Source organism: Odocoileus virginianus, chromosome 12 (assembly GCF_023699985.2).
Source record: "Odocoileus virginianus isolate 20LAN1187 ecotype Illinois chromosome 12, Ovbor_1.2, whole genome shotgun sequence".
Classification (NCBI taxonomy): domain Eukaryota; kingdom Metazoa; phylum Chordata; class Mammalia; order Artiodactyla; family Cervidae; genus Odocoileus; species Odocoileus virginianus.
Window position 1 is genome coordinate 45,230,513 of NC_069685.1, and position 18,775 is coordinate 45,249,287.

The 18,775-nt window shown below is 43.5% G+C and overlaps 1 protein-coding gene across 1 annotated transcript in view; it reads right to left on the reverse strand.

The window, feature by feature from the left end:
• TMEM132C (transmembrane protein 132C) overlaps positions 1-18,775 on the reverse strand; it is a 433,487-nt gene that overhangs the window by 155,561 nt on the left and 259,151 nt on the right. Inside the window, exon 3 of the mRNA XM_070475075.1 lies at positions 3,935-4,081. Coding sequence (XP_070331176.1) covers positions 3,935-4,081 — 147 coding nt within the window. The remainder of the gene's footprint in view (positions 1-3,934; positions 4,082-18,775) is intronic.

The window sequence follows — 18,775 nt, forward strand, 5'->3', positions numbered from 1 at the left end:
GGCACAGCAAAATAAATAAATGAAAATAAATATTATAAAAGAGAAAACTCTTGAGTATTAGTCTAAGTGGTACATGATAAAAGTACCATTTGGGACGAGTTTTTGGCTGTTGCTAAGATTCCGCTGAGGTTGACCATTTTCTGAGCTGATTCTACAGCCTTCCCAGCAATATCCTTTGAATAAATCCCTCTTCTGCTGAAATAAGTCAGAATCATCACTCTAAGAGTATCTAAGAACTCTCACTAATACAGGTAGAACCATAAAATTTCCCTTTCAATCAACTGGCTTAAGTCGAATTAAAAGGGTAAATTGATTGGAAGATTAGGGTAGGAGATAAACAACTCAGGAAATGCCAGGTTAAACTATGGGTCTGTAATTCACATCCCGCTATGAGAGGGCCAAGCTTAACCTTCCAGACTAATCCCTGAAACTCCTTATGGTGTTACTTCCACCCCAGGACCATCACTCACCCTCACATGTCTAAACATTTGCCATCTTCCTCCTGTGCTTGGAATGCCATCATGCTTTATCTCTGCATATTCAATTATTTCCTTCTGTCCTGGGAGAGTTCACAGACAAGTCCTCCTCAATTTGAAGAGTATTTGAGGTGAGGCAGGCAGTGTGAAATGACTCCCAGTCATCCCCATCTCCTGGTACTCATCCACCCTCCCCTTGGGCATCACCTCCCCTTGAATGGAATCCAGATCTCCAATGAAATAAGACATAACCAATATGTCACTTGCAAGATTAGGTTATAAAATACTATGACTTCCATTTGCTGGCATTTTCTTTCTCCCTGCATCATTCCAGGTGCTTGCCCTGATGGAGAGGGATACCCAGTAAGGAACTAGATACTGATGTCCTCTGTCCAGTAATCCTTGAACCTGAATCCTGCCAAGAGCCACACGAGCTAGGGAGTGGATTCTTCCCCACTTGAGACTTCAGATGAGACCGACGAAGCCTGGCCAACACGGTGATGATAGCCTAGTGAGATATCCTCACAGTTTCCCAGGTGTCAAAGTGGTAAAGATTCCTCCTGCCAAGGCAGGGGCCATGGCTTTAATCCCGGTCTGGGAAGATTTCACATGCCACAGGATAGCTAAGCCTGTGTGCCACAACTACTGAGCCTGTGCCCTAGAGCTTTCTGCTCCACGAGAGAAGCCTGTACCCTGCAACTAGAGAGTAGCCTCCACTTGCTGCAACTAAAGAAAGCCTGAGTGCAGCAAAGAAGACCCAGCACAGCCATAAATAAATAAATAAATGAAGATAAACCTTTTTTTTTTAAAGAGCTATTTACATACATAAATCCACTGCCTGTTAATGAACACATTCCCTTTAATCTGCATAATCAACACTAATCTTGTGGGGTTAATTAGATTTTATGTGCATTTGATTCAGGAGATTTAATTCAATTTCTGATCTCCTGCTTATAGCAAGGGACCCATGCACACACTCCTTCTGGCCATGTTTTCACAAGTTGAGACATTTGGACACCTAGCCCTCATCCCAGATGTACTAAGAATCTTTCTTGGGAGCATGATGGTGAAGGCTGGTGTTTGATCCAGTAAGCTGTTCAGGACACCAGATGTGTTTTCTGGCTGCACACTGAAGGCAGGATGGAGGAAGAGGTTTTACAGATAAAAGAACTGGGTGTTTCTAAACGAAGTGGAGCATTTGCAGAGTTCTTCTTGGCAGCCTTGAAGTGTTCGCTGAAGAAAATATGTCCAATAATGGAACTGGATAGTTCTTCCTCTAGTGCTAATCCCTTCAAGAAAAGATGCTGACAGACTGTATCAAGAGCCCTAAAAAATGATCAAACTTTTTGAGTCTAAGAAGCCACCTTAAGCAAAAGAGAAATGGACAAGCCGACTATATATTTTTGTACACATTTATACATATTGGTCATGGCAGCACTGGTGGCAAAGAATCCACCTGCTGATGCAGGAGATGCAAGAGACGCAAGTTCGATTCCTGAGTCGGGAAGATCCCCTGGAGAAGGGCATGGCAACCCACTCCAGTATTTTTGCCTGAAGAATCCCATTGACAGAGGTGGGCTACAGTCCATGGGGGCACAGAGTCGGACACTATTGGGCGACTGAGCATACACACACACGTGTGTGTGTGTGTGAAATATTTAGGATATTAAACAACAGGATATATATTATGATACCAGATTTGTTAAAAAATAAATCTACTATATACTTATTATACATAAATGTTATCTATGCATAAAATGTGAGAAGAAAATGAACCAACATATTAGCAGTGGATTATCCTTAGGTAGATGTGTGTGTGCATATTAAGTCACTTCACTTGTGTCTGTCTTTGCACGACCCTATGGAGCCCACCAGGCTCCTCTGTCTATATAATTTTCCAGGCAAGAATACTGGAGTGGGTTGCCATGCCTTCAGGGGATCTTCCAGATCCAGGAATCGAACCCATGTTTCTTATGTCTCCTGCATTAGCAGGTTGGTTCATTACCATTAGCACCACCTGGGAAGTCCCTAGGTAGAAGAGATATTGATATATTATTTTAGTTTCTTTCTTGTCTAACTATTTTCACAAATATTCTCAGATGAGTAAGTGTTGATTTTATACACAGAATGCAATTATGTTAAATAATAATCCAGGATGTCTATCTAGAAGCTCACAGAGCATCCTTTATGCATTGTTGCCACTGAGAGTCACCTTTCATTTTTATATTCCTCCTCACTGAAGACTAGGTCTAATCCTTTATGATCCTGACACCAGTTCTGATGTGTGTCTTTTTTTCCACCACCACCATGCAATTCTCTGACCAGCTGGCTGTCCTATAATTCCACTCAATTCTGATACTCTCTACCGACAGATAGTGTCTGATCCCAAAGGTTGGGGGCTCAGTTCCATGAGACTGCCCCCACCTTCAGATACCAACTGCAAGCCCAGCTTGTCACCTATGCTTCTGACCGATCGATTATAGATAGATCAACTATAGATCGAAGGATCCCATGACCCCGTCCTTGGGTTCCATTAATTAGTTAGAGTGGCTCACAGAACTCAGAGAAACACTTCACTTACTAAAATACCGGTTATTATAAAAGGCTATAACTCAGGAATAGCCGGATGAAAGACATGCACAGGGCGAGGTAGGGGGAAAGGGGCCAAGTTTCCAGGCTCTCTCCAGGCGCTACTGTCCCTAAATCCCCACCTGATCACCACCCCAGAAGCTCTCCAAACTCAGTCTTTTTGCTTTGTTTTGTTTTTAAAGAGGCTTCATTCCATGAGCACCATTGATTAACTCATATTGGCCACTGGCTACTGAACTCAGTCTTCAGTCCCCCTCTCCTCCCAGGAGACGGGGAGGTGGGATTGAACACTCCAGTCTTCTAATCATAGCCTTGGTTCCCCTGGCAACCAGCCTGCATCTTAAGGTGAATAGGAGCCTTTCCAAAAGTCACCTTATTAACATAAACAACAGACACCTTGATGCTCTCATCCTGGGAAAGTCCAAGGGTTTTCAGAGCTCTGTGCCAGGAACAGGCACGAAGACCAAATATGTATTTCTTAGTATAAATCACAGAATCACACCCTTTGTGCAAACGGCGAACGCGTTATATGAAAGCAGCCTCTGATAAGCAAGGGCAACCGGAGATGACACAGCCTCCAGGACATGAGTGTAGATGAGGAGAATGAATAAGCCTGCACAAAGCAGACTAGACCTTGAAAACTAATCTCTGTTTCAAAACCCGAAGAGGAGTGACCCTGGGAATCAGGGCCCTGCCCTTCCTGCCGGAGATGCCAAAAGGCCCTGCTGGTGATATGTGTCCAAATTGCCAAACCAGGTGTGACAGCTCCACTAAGCAGTGGTTAACGTGTGTCTAAGGCAGGGCTCTTAGGCAGAGAACGGGTCTTGGAAGCCTGGGTCACCTATAGAGAAGGAGTGCCTCCCTCTTACCTGTTGCGCGCGCCTGGCGCCAGCCGCTGGCACACCACGGCGGTGGTGGCGTGTTTGCCTCCGTTTCCCATCTCCTGCTTGACGTCCCACTGCCGAGGCTCGCTGATCCGCGTGCTCAGGATGTTCACCCCCTTCTTCACCTTGGCTCTGCGAGGATGAAGAGGGCAAGAGAGAGAGCCGAGAGATTAATGACTCGGCCTTTCCAAATGCGCCCATGCTCCGCTCAGCTGAGCACCCTACCTTTTCATTTTTCTGCTTTTTTTTCATATCCAGTGGCACAGACAGACAAGGGGTCCCAGAGGGGTAGGATGAGGATTGGTGCTTGGAGTGGGAGGGGATCTACCCACAGACCCGGGAACCATGGAATTTGCTGTTCAGATCTGATGAGGGAAGGGGGCCCCCCGACAGACCCCAAGCCAAGGGGTCAGGAGGAAAACACGTCTGCACAGGCTATTCATTCTCAATCAGGGGCGACTCTGTCCTGCAGGGACCACGTGCTGATGTCTGGAGACATTTTTGGCTGTCTCGACTAATGGGGGTAGGGCTGGCATCTAGGGAGCAGCTAAAAGAGCCTCCCAAGGCACAGAACAGTGTCCCCCAACACGAGTTAACAAGTTCCAAGTGCCAAACCCTGGTGAAGGTGTACACACTGGGTGCTCCACTTTGTAGCTATGTGACTTTGGGTAAATAATAAACTCTTCGTGTCCTACTTTATTCCTCTGTAAATGGATATGTTAATAGTAACCTACGCTATAAAGCTGTTGTGATGATGAAATGTGTTATTAATAACATATATAAAGAAATCAGCACAGTGCCGGGTATACAACAAACACTTAATAAATGTTATTGTTGTATTGCTCCAAGGAGGTCCCCGACCTGCTTCATGTGACCTGCCAGGTCTCCTCTGGAAATAAGCTCGCCTGAATACACTATCCACGGACTTTTAAAAAGAGGCAAAGTGCTTCTCTTAGAATTGTTGTTTTGGCCACATCTCTTAGCCTTTCTGAACCTCAGTCTTCCCATCAATAAACTGGTGAGAAAAACAGCAGATTGAACACAAATACCTACTTCTCCATTCGTCCCAAATTCCATTTAAAGGTAAGTTGAGGGGACTATTTTTATTGCTGTCTTTAACTTTTTTAATTTTATCTTGTTTATTTTTGGTTGCACTGAGTCTTCATTACTGCCTGCGGGCTTTCTCTGGTTGCAGGGAGGGAGCTACCCTCTAGTTGCACACGGGCTACTCATTGCAGTGGCTTCTCTTGTTGTGGAGCATGGGCTTAGGACCTGTGAGTTTCAGTAGCTGGCACACAGGCTTGACTGTCCCATGGCTTGTGTGATCTTTCTGGACCAAGGATCGAACTCATGTCCCCTGCGCTGGCAGGCAGATTCTTACCCACTAGACCACCAGGGAAGTATGAACGGACTATTTTTAAAGACCCACGAAAATGAGGAGGAGAGATGCAGCAACTGTAAACGACTTGGAGACCTGAACGCTGATGTCTGAAGGGTGAAACTGTCAGCTGAACTTCCAAACTAAGTTGTGAGCTATCGGCGAGGCTAGCTAAGAACCGATAAGAGTTTAGACCATGAAATCTCCCCGTCTCAGTGGGACTACTAAAACTGGGAGTCTATGAGGGCTAAAATATGGATTAGCTAAAAGTATGTTTATGAAGCAGCCAGATACAAATGCCCTTCTGTCTCCCTGTAACGGGGTGACTGCCAGACTCCCCATCAGGCCTGAGGGACCATGAAGGCCTGAGACTCGGGTTACCATGCCCCAAAACATGTGTGGAGTCATGTGACACAACGCTGAACACAGAGATTCCTGGGACTTTATCCCCAAAGCTGGACCTTCACCCTCTAGGAAAAATACCAGATTCCAGATCATCAGGTACTGATCCTGGAGCCTCTCCAACCAGCCAGCCAGGTTGCCTTTCTGCAAAGCTTGTAGTCAGCAAGTCCCACTCATGGACTCAGAGCTTCTAATGGATTTTTAGGCCCTCATTTTTTCTTGACATGAGCAAACAAGAATCGAGAAGCTTAGGACTCTGAGAAAAGTTTCTACTTGACACAGGGAACAAAGTAAAAAAAAAAAGAAAGCAAAAAAAATCTGTAGAAAATATAGCCTATGAAGGAAAGACCAAAATTAACAAAATATATAATCGTTCACATTCACAGAGCCATCAGAGAAGATACTGCAGCCATGAAACAAAAACAGACTGCTATCTAGTAAACCCAAAAGGGGAAAGAAATGAGCCCTTGGAAATTAAAAAATATTATAGCAGAATTGGAGAAGGAAATGGCAACCCACTCTAATATTCTTGCCTGGAGAATTCCAGTGGGCAGAGGGGCCTGCTGGGCTACAGTCTGTGAGGCTACACAGAGTCAAACATGACTGAGTGTCTAACACACACAGAAATGGAAAGTCAGTGGAATGGTTGGTGGATAGAGTTGAAGACATATGTTTTAAGAAGTAGAAAAGAAAAAAGAAATGGAAGAGAATTACTTTGAGGTCGAACATCTGGACAATATAAAAATACACAAAAGGGAGAGCAGGAATCACCAATGTAGTAATTTAAAGAAATTTACCCAAATGAAAGGATAGTAGTGTCCAAATTGGAAGGACTCACTAGGTGATGAATCTAAGACAGAGGACTGATACAGCTCAGGACACTGAATACAGACAGGTGAACTCTGCAGTCCTCCAGGCCGAGAAAGGATCAGGGATTAGAATGGATACAAGATTCACCACAGTCACTCTGGGAACCAGAAGACGATCAAAAATACCTTCAGGACTTCCCTGGTGGTCCAGTGGTTAAGAATCCACCTGCCAATGCAGGGGACATGGCTTCGATCCCTGATCTGGAAAGATCCCACATGCTGCGGATGAACTAAGCCTGTGTGCCACAACTACTGAAGCCCGCCCTTCCTAGAATACGTTCTCTGCAACAAGAGAAGCCACCACAATGAGTAGTCCCCTACTTGCCACAATTAGAGAAAGAAAAAAATTTTAAATCTTCAAAAATCAGAGGGGAAATGATTTCCAACCTACCATTTCATATCCAGCCTATTGATGAAGAAAATGTTTCCAAATATGTAAGTTCTCCAAAAATTGACTTTCTACACCCTTGCTCAGAAAAATACTTGAGGATGTGTGCCATCAAACAAGGGTGTAAATATAGAAAGAAATTGTGAGACCCAGGAAGTGAAGATTCAAAAAAACATGACAGAGATGCACAGTAGGTTCATGGTGAACAGAGGTCCCGGATAAGAGCTGAGCACCAGCATGGACAAGATTCTGTCTATGATGTCTCCAGGAAACCAAATTTCCTGATAAAGTCAATGTGAAAATATTCGAACGGAGACTTAGATAATCAGCAAAGAGTTGCGGACTAAATAAGAGCTAAACACAGAAAATGAAGAAAAATAGTAAAACCAAATTAATTTTTAATTCTGGGGCTAAACCATTATTATGCAGAAGAGCCATCATTATTTAATACTTGGTTTTACTGTGATTAGTACACATACTTATAACATTTTAAACACAGATTATTAATCTAGATAAAATATGATTGTATTATTGGAGAGATGGAGACAGAGAAAAAATGGGGAGAAAAGAGAGATTCTTATTCTTCATAGTGAAATATTTTATAGCTATTGCCCAAAACTGAAAAAATGAATGGGGGAGGGATGGTTTGGGAGTTTGGGATTAGCAGATGCAAACTAGTGTATATAGGATAAAACCATTTCAGTGTCCTATCGTTTTGCCTTTTCATACTGTTCGTGGGTTTCCCAAGGCAAGAATACTGAAGTGGCTTGCCATTTCCTTCTCCAGTGGACCACATTTTGTCAGAACTCTCCACCATGACCCATCTGTCTTGGGTGGCCCTATACGGCATGGCTGATAGTTTCATTGAGTTAGACAGGCTGTGGTCCATGTGATCAGGTTGGTTAGTTTTCTGTGATTGTGGTTTTCAGTCTGTCTTCCCTCTGATGGAGAAGGATAAGAGGCTATGGAAGCTTCCTGATGGGAGAGGTCCAGCTGTAGAGCATGGGGAACTCTAGTCAACATGTTATGATAACCATAATGAAAAAGAACATGAAAAAGATTGTGTATATATGTGTAACTGAATCACTTTGCTGTACAGAAGAAAGTAACACAACACTGAAAATCAACTACACTTTAATGAAATGAGTTTTTAAAAATGAAGAATTATCAACCTTATGCTGCTTAGATATGGCCATAAATGCCAAACAAGTAGGAATTTTGCTTCTGTATGTGGAGAAATGCCGTAGAAGGGAAGAACATACTGCATGCAGTATGTTTTTCAAAATAATTTTTAATTTTGAAATAGGTTGATAGTTTGAGATTAACAAGAAGTCTAAAGAATTTTTATACACCTTCCCCCAGCTTCCCCCTGTAATGCTCTCATACATGGTCACAGTACATTTTCAAAACGAGGAAACTGACATTGCTACCATGCTATGAATTCACGTTCACACCCTGTTTAGATGTCTTGTTTTCATGTGCACTTTTATAAAAATATTATTTACTTTTATAAATATTATTTTATAATATTTTAAAAATATTATTTACTATTATAATACTTATAATAATATAAGTATAGCTGGTTTACAATGTTGTGTTAATATCTGCTGTATAGCAAAATGATTCAGTTATATATATTATATATATACAAATATTCTTTTTCACATTCTTTTCCATGATGGTTTATCACAGGATATTGAATAGAGTTCCCTGTGCCATACAGTAAGACCTTTTGTTTATTGTTCTGTGTAGCATAGTTTGCATCTGCTAATCCTAAGCTCCCAAGCCATCCCTCTCCTACCCCCATCCACCTTGGTAACCACAAACCCATTCTCTACATCTGTCACCTCCATTTTTGGGGGGAGTAGTGTAGTTCTATAAAATCACATCACATGTGTAGATTAAAGGAATCATCACCACAACCAGAACACAGAAGAATTCCACCACCATAAAGACACTCCCTAATGTTACTCCTTAATAGTCATGCCCACCCACCACTTAGCCCCCCCAGACTCTGATCTGTTCTCTATTTCTGTAATTTTGTCACTTTGAGAATGTTAGATACAGTTTTTACCAACAAACTCTGCAGAATTATTTGATTTCTTAAATTACATGCAAAGTTATCTTAGGAAAGTAATAGCTTAAAAAATTACACATGCACACAGCCCTGCCCTGCTAAACTTATAAGTTGGAGGAGATAAATTGTTGTGAATAATTAACCAGCAAGATTTACTGAGCATGGCCCCGCCCACCAGAACAAGACTCAGTTTCCCCATCAGTCAGTCTCTCCCATCAGGAAGCTTCCATAGCCTCTTATCCTTCTCCATCAGAGGGCAGACAGACTGAAAACCACAATCACAGAAAACTAACCAATCTGATCACATGGACCACAGCCTGTCTAACTCAATGAAACTATGAGCCATGCCGTATAGGGCCACCCAAGACGGATGGGTCATGGTGGAGAGTTCTGACAAAATGTGGTCCACTGGAGAAGGAAATGGCAAACCACTTCAGTATTCTTGCCTTGGGAAACCCACGAACAGTATGACAAGGCAAAAAGATAGGACACTGAAAGATAAACTACCCAGGCTGGTAGGTGCTCAATAGGCTACTGGAGATCAGTGGAGAACTCGCTCCAGAAAGAATGAAGAGATGGAGCCAAAGCAAAACAACACCTAGTTGTGGGTGTGACTAGGTGATGGAAGTAAAGTCCGATGCTGTAAAGAACAATATTGCACAGGAACCTGGAATGTTAGATCTATGAATCAAGGCAAATAGGAGATGGCAAGAGTAAACACTGACATTTTAGGAATCAGTGAACTAAAATGGACTGGAATGGGTGAATTTAACTCAGATGACCATTATATCTACTACTGTGGGCAAGAGTACCTTAGAAGAAATGGAGTAGCCATCATAGTCAACAAGAGTCCAAAATGCAGTACTTGGATACAGTCTCAAAAACGACAGAATGATCTCTGTTCATTTCCAAGGCAAACCATTCAATATCACAGTAATCCAAGTCTATGCCCCCTGAGCAGTAGTGCTGAAGAAGCTGAAGTTGAATGGTTCTATGAAGACCTACGAGACCTTTCAGAACTAACACCCAAAAAAGATGTCCTTTTCATTATAGGGGACTGGAATGCAAAAGTAGGAAGTCAAGAAATACCTGGAATAACAGCCAAATTTGGCCTTGGAGTACGGAATGAAGCAGGTCAAAGGCTAACAGAGTTTTGCCAAGAGAACTCACTGGTCATAGCAAACACCCTCTTTCAACAACACAAGAGAAGACTCTACACATGGACATCACCAGATGGTCAATACCAAACCAGACTGATTATACTCTTTGCAGCCAAAGATGGAGAAGCTCTAAACAGCAGAAACAAGACCGGGAGCTTACTGTGGCTTAGATCATGAACTCCTTATTGCCAAATTCAGACTTAAGTTGAAGAAAGTAGGGAAAACCACTAGACCTTTCAGGTATGACCTAAATCAAATCCCTTACGATTATACAGTGGAAGTGACAAAGAGAGTCAAGGGATTAGATCTAATAGACTGAATGCCTGAAGAACTATGGACAGAGGTTTGTGACATTGTACAGGAGGCAGGGATCAAGACCATCCCCAACAAAAAGAAATGCAAAAAGGTAAAATGGTTGTCTGAGGAGGCCTTACAAATAGCTATGAAAAGAAGAGAAGCAAAAGGCAAAGGAGAAAAGGAAAGATATATCCATTTGAATGCAGAGTTCCAAAGAATAGCAAGGAGAGATAAGAAAGCCTTCCTCAGCAATCAATGCAAAGAAATAGAGGAAAACAATAGAATGAGAAAGACTAGAGATTTCTTCAAGAAAATTAGAGATACCAAGGGAACATTTCATGCAAAGATGGGCACAATGAAGGACAGAAATGGTATGGACCTAACAGAAGCAGAAGATACTAAGAAGAGGTGGAAAAAATACACAGAAGAACTACACAAAAAAGATCTTCATGATCCAGATAATCACAATGGTGTGATCACTCACCCAGAGCCAGACATCCTGGAATGGGAAGTCAAGTGGGCCTTAGGAAGCATCACTACAAACAAAGCTAAAGGAGGTGGTAGAATTCCAGTTGAGCTATTTCAAATTCTAAAAGATGATGCTCTGAAGGTGCTGCACTCAATATGCCAGCAAATTTGGAAAACTCAGCAGTGGCCACAGGACTGGAAAAGGTCCGTTTTCATTCTAATCCCAAAGAAAGGCAATGCCAAAGAATGCTCAAACTACTGCACAACTGCACTCATCTCACACGCTAGCAAAGTAATGCTCAAAATTCTCCAGGCCAGGTTTCAACAATATGTGAACTGTGAACTTCCAGATGCTCAAGCTGGTTTTAGAAAAGGCAGAGGAACAAAAGATCAAATAGCCAACATTCACCAGATCATTGAAAAATCAAGAGAGTTCCAGAAAAATATCTACTTTTGCTTTATTGACTATGCCAAAGCCTTTGACTGTGTGGATCACAACAAACTGGGTAAAATTCGTCAAGAAATGGGAATACCAGACCACCAGACCTGCCTCTTGAGAAATCTGTATTCAGGTCAGGAAGCAACAGTCAGAACTGGACATGGAACAACAGACTGGTTCCAAATAGGGAAAGGAGTATGTCAAGGCTGTATATTGTCACCCTGCTTATTTAACTTATATGCAGAGTACATCATGAGAAATGCTGGAATGGATGAAGCACAAGCTGGAATCAAGATTGCCAGGAGAGATATCAATAACCTCAGATATGCAGATGACACAACCCTTATGGCAGAAAGTGAAGAACTAAAGAGCCTCTTGATGAAAGTGAAAGAGGAGAGTGATAAAGCTGGCTTAAAACGCAACATTCAGAAAACTAAGATTATGGTAACCAGTCCCATCACTTCATGGCAAATAAATGGGGAAAAAGTGGAAACAGGGTCAGACTTTATTTTTGGGGGCTCCAAAATCACTGCAGATGGTGAGTGCAGCCATGAAATTAAAAGATGTTTGCTCCTTGGAAGGAAAGTTATGACCAACCTAGACAGCATATTAAAAAGCAGAGACATTACTTTGCCAACAAAGGTCCATCTAGTCAAAGCTATGGTTTTTCCAGTAGTCATGTATGGATGTGAGAGTTGGACTATAAAGAAAGCTGAGCACTGAAGAACTGATGCTTTTGAACTGTGGTGTTGTAGAAGACTCTTGAGGGTCCCTTGGACTGCAAGGAGATCCAACCAGTCCATCCTAAAGGAAATCAGTCCTGAAGACTCATTGCAAGGACTGATGCTGAAACTTCAACACTTTGGCCACCTGATGTGAAGAGCTGACTCATTTGAAAAGACCCTGATGCTGGGAAAGATTGAAGGCAGGAGGAGAAGGAGACGACAGAGGATGAGATGGTTGGATGGCATCACCGACTCGATGGACAAGAGTTTGAGTAAACTCCAGGAGCTGGTGATGGATAGGGAGGCGTGGCATGCTGCAGTCCATGGAGTCGCAAAGAGTCAGACACGACTGAGCAACTGAACTGAACTGAACTGAGACATCGCCAAGCAAAGGTGGTCACCAGAAGGGAACCAGTGGGGTGGGAAGTGATGATAAACCCCATCTCTACCTTTCAGGCCCAAATTAGCATCACACACAGAGCAGTAAGAGCTTATCAGCTGCAACTGCACTTTTTCTTTAGAAACTTCTTCCAACTCTTACTTTAAAATGATTTGCTAAATGAGTTTGCTAAAACATACTTGCCACCATGGCCCTGAGAAGAACAAGGTATGCTTAAGTGACAAAGATAAAGGGCATATTAGCATATAAAAGCCCCTCCTTTGTCCTAAAGCAGGGACGCCTCCCACCTCAACTGTCCACAAAGACTGCCTCATGAAATGTGACTTCACTTGAAATTGGGTTTTGCTGCATCTGAATTTTGCTCAAGACCTGAGGTTTCACTGAAGCTACAAATTGTTCTTTCCACTTCATGGTTCAAGAAAATGGGAGGATTCTTGTTGACTGGTGCAGAGGCTGGTTACATCTCTGACTTGGGTGGGGAGATGAGCTGCTGAGATGAGAGGAAGGCACAGGTTTTAAAGGGCCGGACCTTGTTAATTAGGTGTTTTCTTTATTGAGGTCAATGGGTGTTCCGATTTACTTCAAGGAATTAGCAGTTGCAGGAATTTGGGTCCCACCCAGAACGAGAGGTTTTGCAATGATAGTCAGTGTTAGAATACAGTGGGATTAGGGGATAAAACATGAGGATGCCTGGTTTCTAGGGAAGGAGTGGAGCGCTTGGTCCATGGTGATATGAGAGCAGCCTTTTTTTCAGCATCCATTGTGGAGGGGAAGGCAGTGAACCAGATGCAGGAAACCCAGCTTCCGGTCCTGTATCTGCTGTGATGAACTTCATGACCCTAGGAAAGTCATGCAGTTGACCTTGCTCTTTTTCATCATCTGTCCCAAGGAGATGGCCTTAGTTCACTGGTCATCCACTGACACTGCCCCCCCCCCCCCCCAACCCCAATGTGTAGGCCTGATGCTGCTGGTTGTTGGGGAGATAATTTCAGATTTTCAGAGACAGCTCTGAATAACACTGACATGTGCTTTTCATCCATCATGTTAATATTGAGGACCAACTTTTCCCAGCAGGTACCATGCTGGATACTGGGATACTGAGATGCATCAACAAAGGACTCAAGTGTGGACCAGCCCTGGTGGTGCTTCTTGTCCTGCCTGATTGTACCTGAGCTGGCTCATGTATACCACATGTTTATAATTGATGCTATTATATGATTACATTTTCTAGTGGTTAAACATTTCCTCCTGTATTCAAAAATGTGCCCAACTCAGGTGTAATACAGGGATGATTAAATGTTCCTTAAAGAAAATCAATGTTAGGTACTAATTTTTGAACACAGGAAGCCTAATTTCCATCTTCCAAGCCATCCATCTCTGGGTCAGCTCTAATTATCATGTGAAAAGCACTCTCTAGAAGCTTCTCAAAGCCATTGAACTTCTAGATGATGCTGCAATAGATCCTGGAATATGTGAGCATCTGTGCATCTTGAGTGGGGGTTGTGGGAGGGAGCAAGGTACCACTTGGTCTCCGGCCCTATAAGGCTGCTGAAGGGCTGAATCTGATCCTCAGAGTAGATAGAAAAGGAAAAATATAAATAGCTGCTATTATGGGTTGAACTGTACTTTTCCCTACAAATTCATATGTTAACTGTAACCCCCAGCACCTTCGAGTGTGATCTTACATGGAGATATGGCCTGTACAGAGGTGATCCAATTATAGTTCTTAGGAAGAACACTAATCCAAGATGGTTGGTGCCTTATAAGAAGGTGGAATTTATAACAGACACTATACAGAGATAGGGACTTCCTAGGTGGCTCGTGGCAAAGAATCTGCCTGCCAAGCAAAAGAGCTGGGTTTGATCTCTGGGTGAGGAAGATCCCCTAGAGGAGGAAATGGCAACCCACTCCAGTACTCTTGCCTGGAGAATCCCATAGACAGAGGAGCCTGGTGGGCTAAAGTCCATGGCGTCCCAGAGTCGGACATGACTTAGCAACTAAACAACCACAAAATACAGAGAGAATGCCATGTGAAAATGGAGATGGTCATCCATGACCAAAGGACAGAAGCCTGGCATAGGTGCTCCCTCAGAACACTTAGAAGGAACTAAGCCTGCCTCTACCTTGATTTTGGACTTCCAGTTTCTAGAACTTTGAGACAACACATCTGTTATTTAAGCCACCCAGCCTGTGGTCCTTTTTTTATTCAGCCCCAGAAGATGAACACAAGTGGCCAACATTGAAATAAAATCTGAAATTTCTATATAAAAATCTGGATTTCTCTTTTTTAACCCATTATGTTGCTTACTCATTTGGCAAGCACCATTGAACATGTCACAAGAACTAAATGCTGTTCTTGGTGTGGAATATCCAATGAGCCCATTTTTTCATTTGGAAAACTCACATCCCAGTTGGGAGAGACAGACTTTACACCAAAACCTAAGCAAAATAAACAGCATGTCAGATGTTGGCAAGGGTTGTGAGGGAAAATAAAGCTGGGGAGAGAATATGGAATAAAGAGGTGCAGTTTTTAATAGGATGGCTGGGGAAGACTGCTCTGAAAAGACTGGGAGATGGTGTGGGAGAATCATATGGACAACAGGGTGGTGGCCAGGGATGGTCATTTCTAGCAGGAAAAGTTCATTGTGAAGGTTCTATGGTAGGTAGAACTCTAAAGATGCTGCCCACAATTCTTGTCCCTGGTTACTTAAGCCCTAACTTTGCCATTAAGGGCTTTTGCAGTTGGGAATTTGAGTCCCAGACCAAGGACTTCCCTGGGTGGTCCAGTGGGTAAGCATCCACCTTCTAATGCAGGGGACACAGGTTGGGTCCCAGGTTGGGAAAACTAAGATCCCACTTGCCACAGGGCATCTAAGCTTGGAGGCTGCAACTACTGAGCCTGCATACTCTAGACCTGGTACCTGCAGCTAGAGAACACTCAGGAGCAGCCAGGATGATCCAGCACAGCGAAAAATGTAAAGTCCTAAACCAGGTTTAGGGAGGTTTGAACAAAGGTCCATCTAGTCAAAGCTATGGTTTTTCCAGTAGTCATGTATGGATGTGAGAGTTGGACTATAAAGAAAGCTGAGTGCTGAAGAATTGATGCTTTTAAATGGTAGTGTTGGAGAAGATCTTGAGAAGCCCTCGGACAGCAAGGAGATCCAACCAGTCCATACTAAAGGAAATCAGTCCTGAGTGTTCACTGGAAGGACTGATGCTGAAGCTGAAACTCCAATACTTTGGCCACTTGATGCGAAGAGCTGACTCATTGGAAAAGACCCTGATGTTGGGAAAGACTGAAGGTGGGAAGAGAATGGGACGACAGAGGATGAGATGGTTGGATGGCATCAACGATTCAAAGGATATGAGTTTGGATAAACTCTGGCAGTTGGGATGGACAGGGAAGCCTGGCATGCTGCAGTCCATGGGGTTGCAAAGAGTCGGTCATGACTGAGCGACTGAACTGAACTGATCTCATCACACCAGCCCTTTAAAAGCAGAGTTTTCTCCAGTGGGTGGCAGATGGAGATGTCAGAGAGATTCTACATGAGAGATTTGGTGGCTGTTGCTGGCTTTGAAGATGGGGTGGGGCAATAAACCAAGGAATGAGGCTGGCCTTTAGGGGCTGAACGCAACCCCTGACTGACAGCCAGCAAGGAAACGGGGTCCCAAGTCCTAAAGCCGCCAGAACTGAGTTCAGCCAAGTGAGTGTTCTTGGAAGCAGAATCAACCCTGGAGTCTGAAGACAAGGACCAGCCTGGCTGATACACTGACTCCAGCCCATGAGATCCTCGCTGAGAATTCAGTTGGGCCTACTGAGACTTCTGACCCATGGGACCCTGAGCTAATGAGTGGGTGCTACTGGAGGCTGCCAAACTTGTCGAGATTTGTTACATAGCTTAGAAAAGAGTACAGGCCCATGCTGCAGGAACAGCAATGAGCCCAGTGAGGCTGGGATAGAAAGTGCAAGAACAGAGGGTCTGGGATGTGAAATCTGATGACAGTCCCAAATGAAAATGGGGTGGATATGAGTAGTGGTTCTCAGTATTAAGTAAACAAGTGTGTTTCAAGGCCGCTCATCACAGTCTTCTCCTGAAGTCCCCTCCTACATTCACTGATATCTGGGGTTTTCAACCTTGGCCTATTAATAGTTTGGGACAGACACTATTTTGCTTCGGGGAAAGGGAGTGTTCTGTGTGCTGTAGGATGTTTAGTTGCTTCTACCCACCAGATTCTAGCAGTATCCTTCCCCAGGCGTGACAACCAAAAATATCTCCAGACATTGCCAAATATTTTCTGTAGGGTTAAACCATTCTTTGCTGAAAGCCACTGATTTATATGAACTCTCTTAATACTGAGCATGCACGTTCTTGTCCTAAGGTGAGGACTGAGTTACTAGATATCTACCCAGGAAGCCAGTTGGTTTTCTAGGGAGGACAGGCTGTATGCTTCATTGCTGGAATCTTCCATGTATCCTTCCCCAGGCGTGACAACCAAAAATATCTCCAGACATTGCCAAATATTTTCTGTAGGGTTAAACCATTCTTGGCTGAAAGCCACTGATTTATATGAACTCTCTTAACACTGAGCAGGCACGTTCTTGTCCTAAGGTGAGGACTGAGTTACTAGATATCTACCCAGGAAGCCAGTTGGTTTTCTAGGGAGGGCAGGCTGTATGCTTCATTGCTGGAATCTTCCACTCATTCTTTCCTTAGAGACCTTCAAAAAGATGCAGACTTGGGGTGCTAACCTTTCTCTGCCATGGAGTGGATTTTTTAATTTCTTATGTCCCTGGGGATCTACAACTGGCACCTCAGAGTAGACATCAGCAGCATGCTTATCCAACAGGCTGGGTGAAGGAAACTGTGCAGCAAAGGAAAGTAATGAATGGCTCCCCAAATCGGAGAATGAAAGGTTTGCCCGTCTCTAGGTAATGCAGAGAAAAGACTCACCTGGGGACTTCCCTGGTGGTCCAGTGGTTAGGAATCTGCCTTGCAATGCAGAGGATGCAGGTTCAATCCCTGACTGATTGGGGAACTAAGATCCCATATGCTGCTGAAGAACTAACAGCCTGAGTGACGCAACTAGAGAGTCTGCTTGTTGTAACTACTGAAGCCCAAACACCCAGAGCCTGCTCACCACAGCTAGAGAATCTGTGCACTGCAACAAAAGATCTCACGTGACATGACATAGATCCTGCATGCCACAGCTAAGACCTGAAGCAGCCAAATAAATAAATATTTTTTAAAAAGACTCACTGCATCCAATGCTATGGATCCCCCTCCCCAAAGGATGGAATGGATGGAGAGGAAGGTCGGAGAAATTTGTGATAAATGTCTGTCTAAATGTTCCACCTTGCTTCAGGGTCTTTGCTATGTGCTTTCTCAGGGGGCTGGCTAGGACGAAGGAAGCCAGCCAGCAGTCACTGAGGCAGCCCACCCCTGGCCTGGCCCCTACATGGTGTTGCTGAAGCAAAATTATAATGTTGTAAACAAGCAGAGCAATCAACATCCACTGTATCCAGCCAGGCAGGTCAGTTTACTCTCCAATGACATCACTCTGGGCACTGCAGTGGGAAAGCTTCCTGCTGGGCATGCAAACCAGCTTCTGCCACGAATAAAATGAGTGGATGGCATTTTGCAAGGGGTATATACTATACATAAAGGAACAGTACACTGATGTTGGCTCTTTCATTATAATAAGACTTGTAAAGAGAAAAACAAATACCATATGTTAATGCATATATGTGGAATCTAGAAAAATGGTACAGATGAACATATTTACTGGGCAGGAATAGAGACACAGGAGTAGAGAACGGACGTGTGGATATGGCGGGGCAGAGCGGGATGAATTGGGAGACTAGGATTGACATATATATACTGCGATGTGTAAAATAGATAGATGGCTAGTGGGAACCTGCTGTCCAACACAGGGAGCTCAGTTCAACGTTCTGTGGTGACCTAGATGCTCAGGATGGCAGGGAGAGAGAGGACAAGAGGGGAGGGGATAGATGAATAAATACAGATGATACACTTCATTGTACAGCAGAAACTAATACAACATTGTAAAGCAACTATACCTCAATAAATAGAAAAAGAAAATAATAAGACTCATACATTTATATCCCTATTCACCCAGGAACCTGACAAGTCCTACAAAGCTAACATGACAGACCAAAGAGGCTTTAAAGGCTTTCAGTATTTCCAAGCACTCAAGAGAAAAC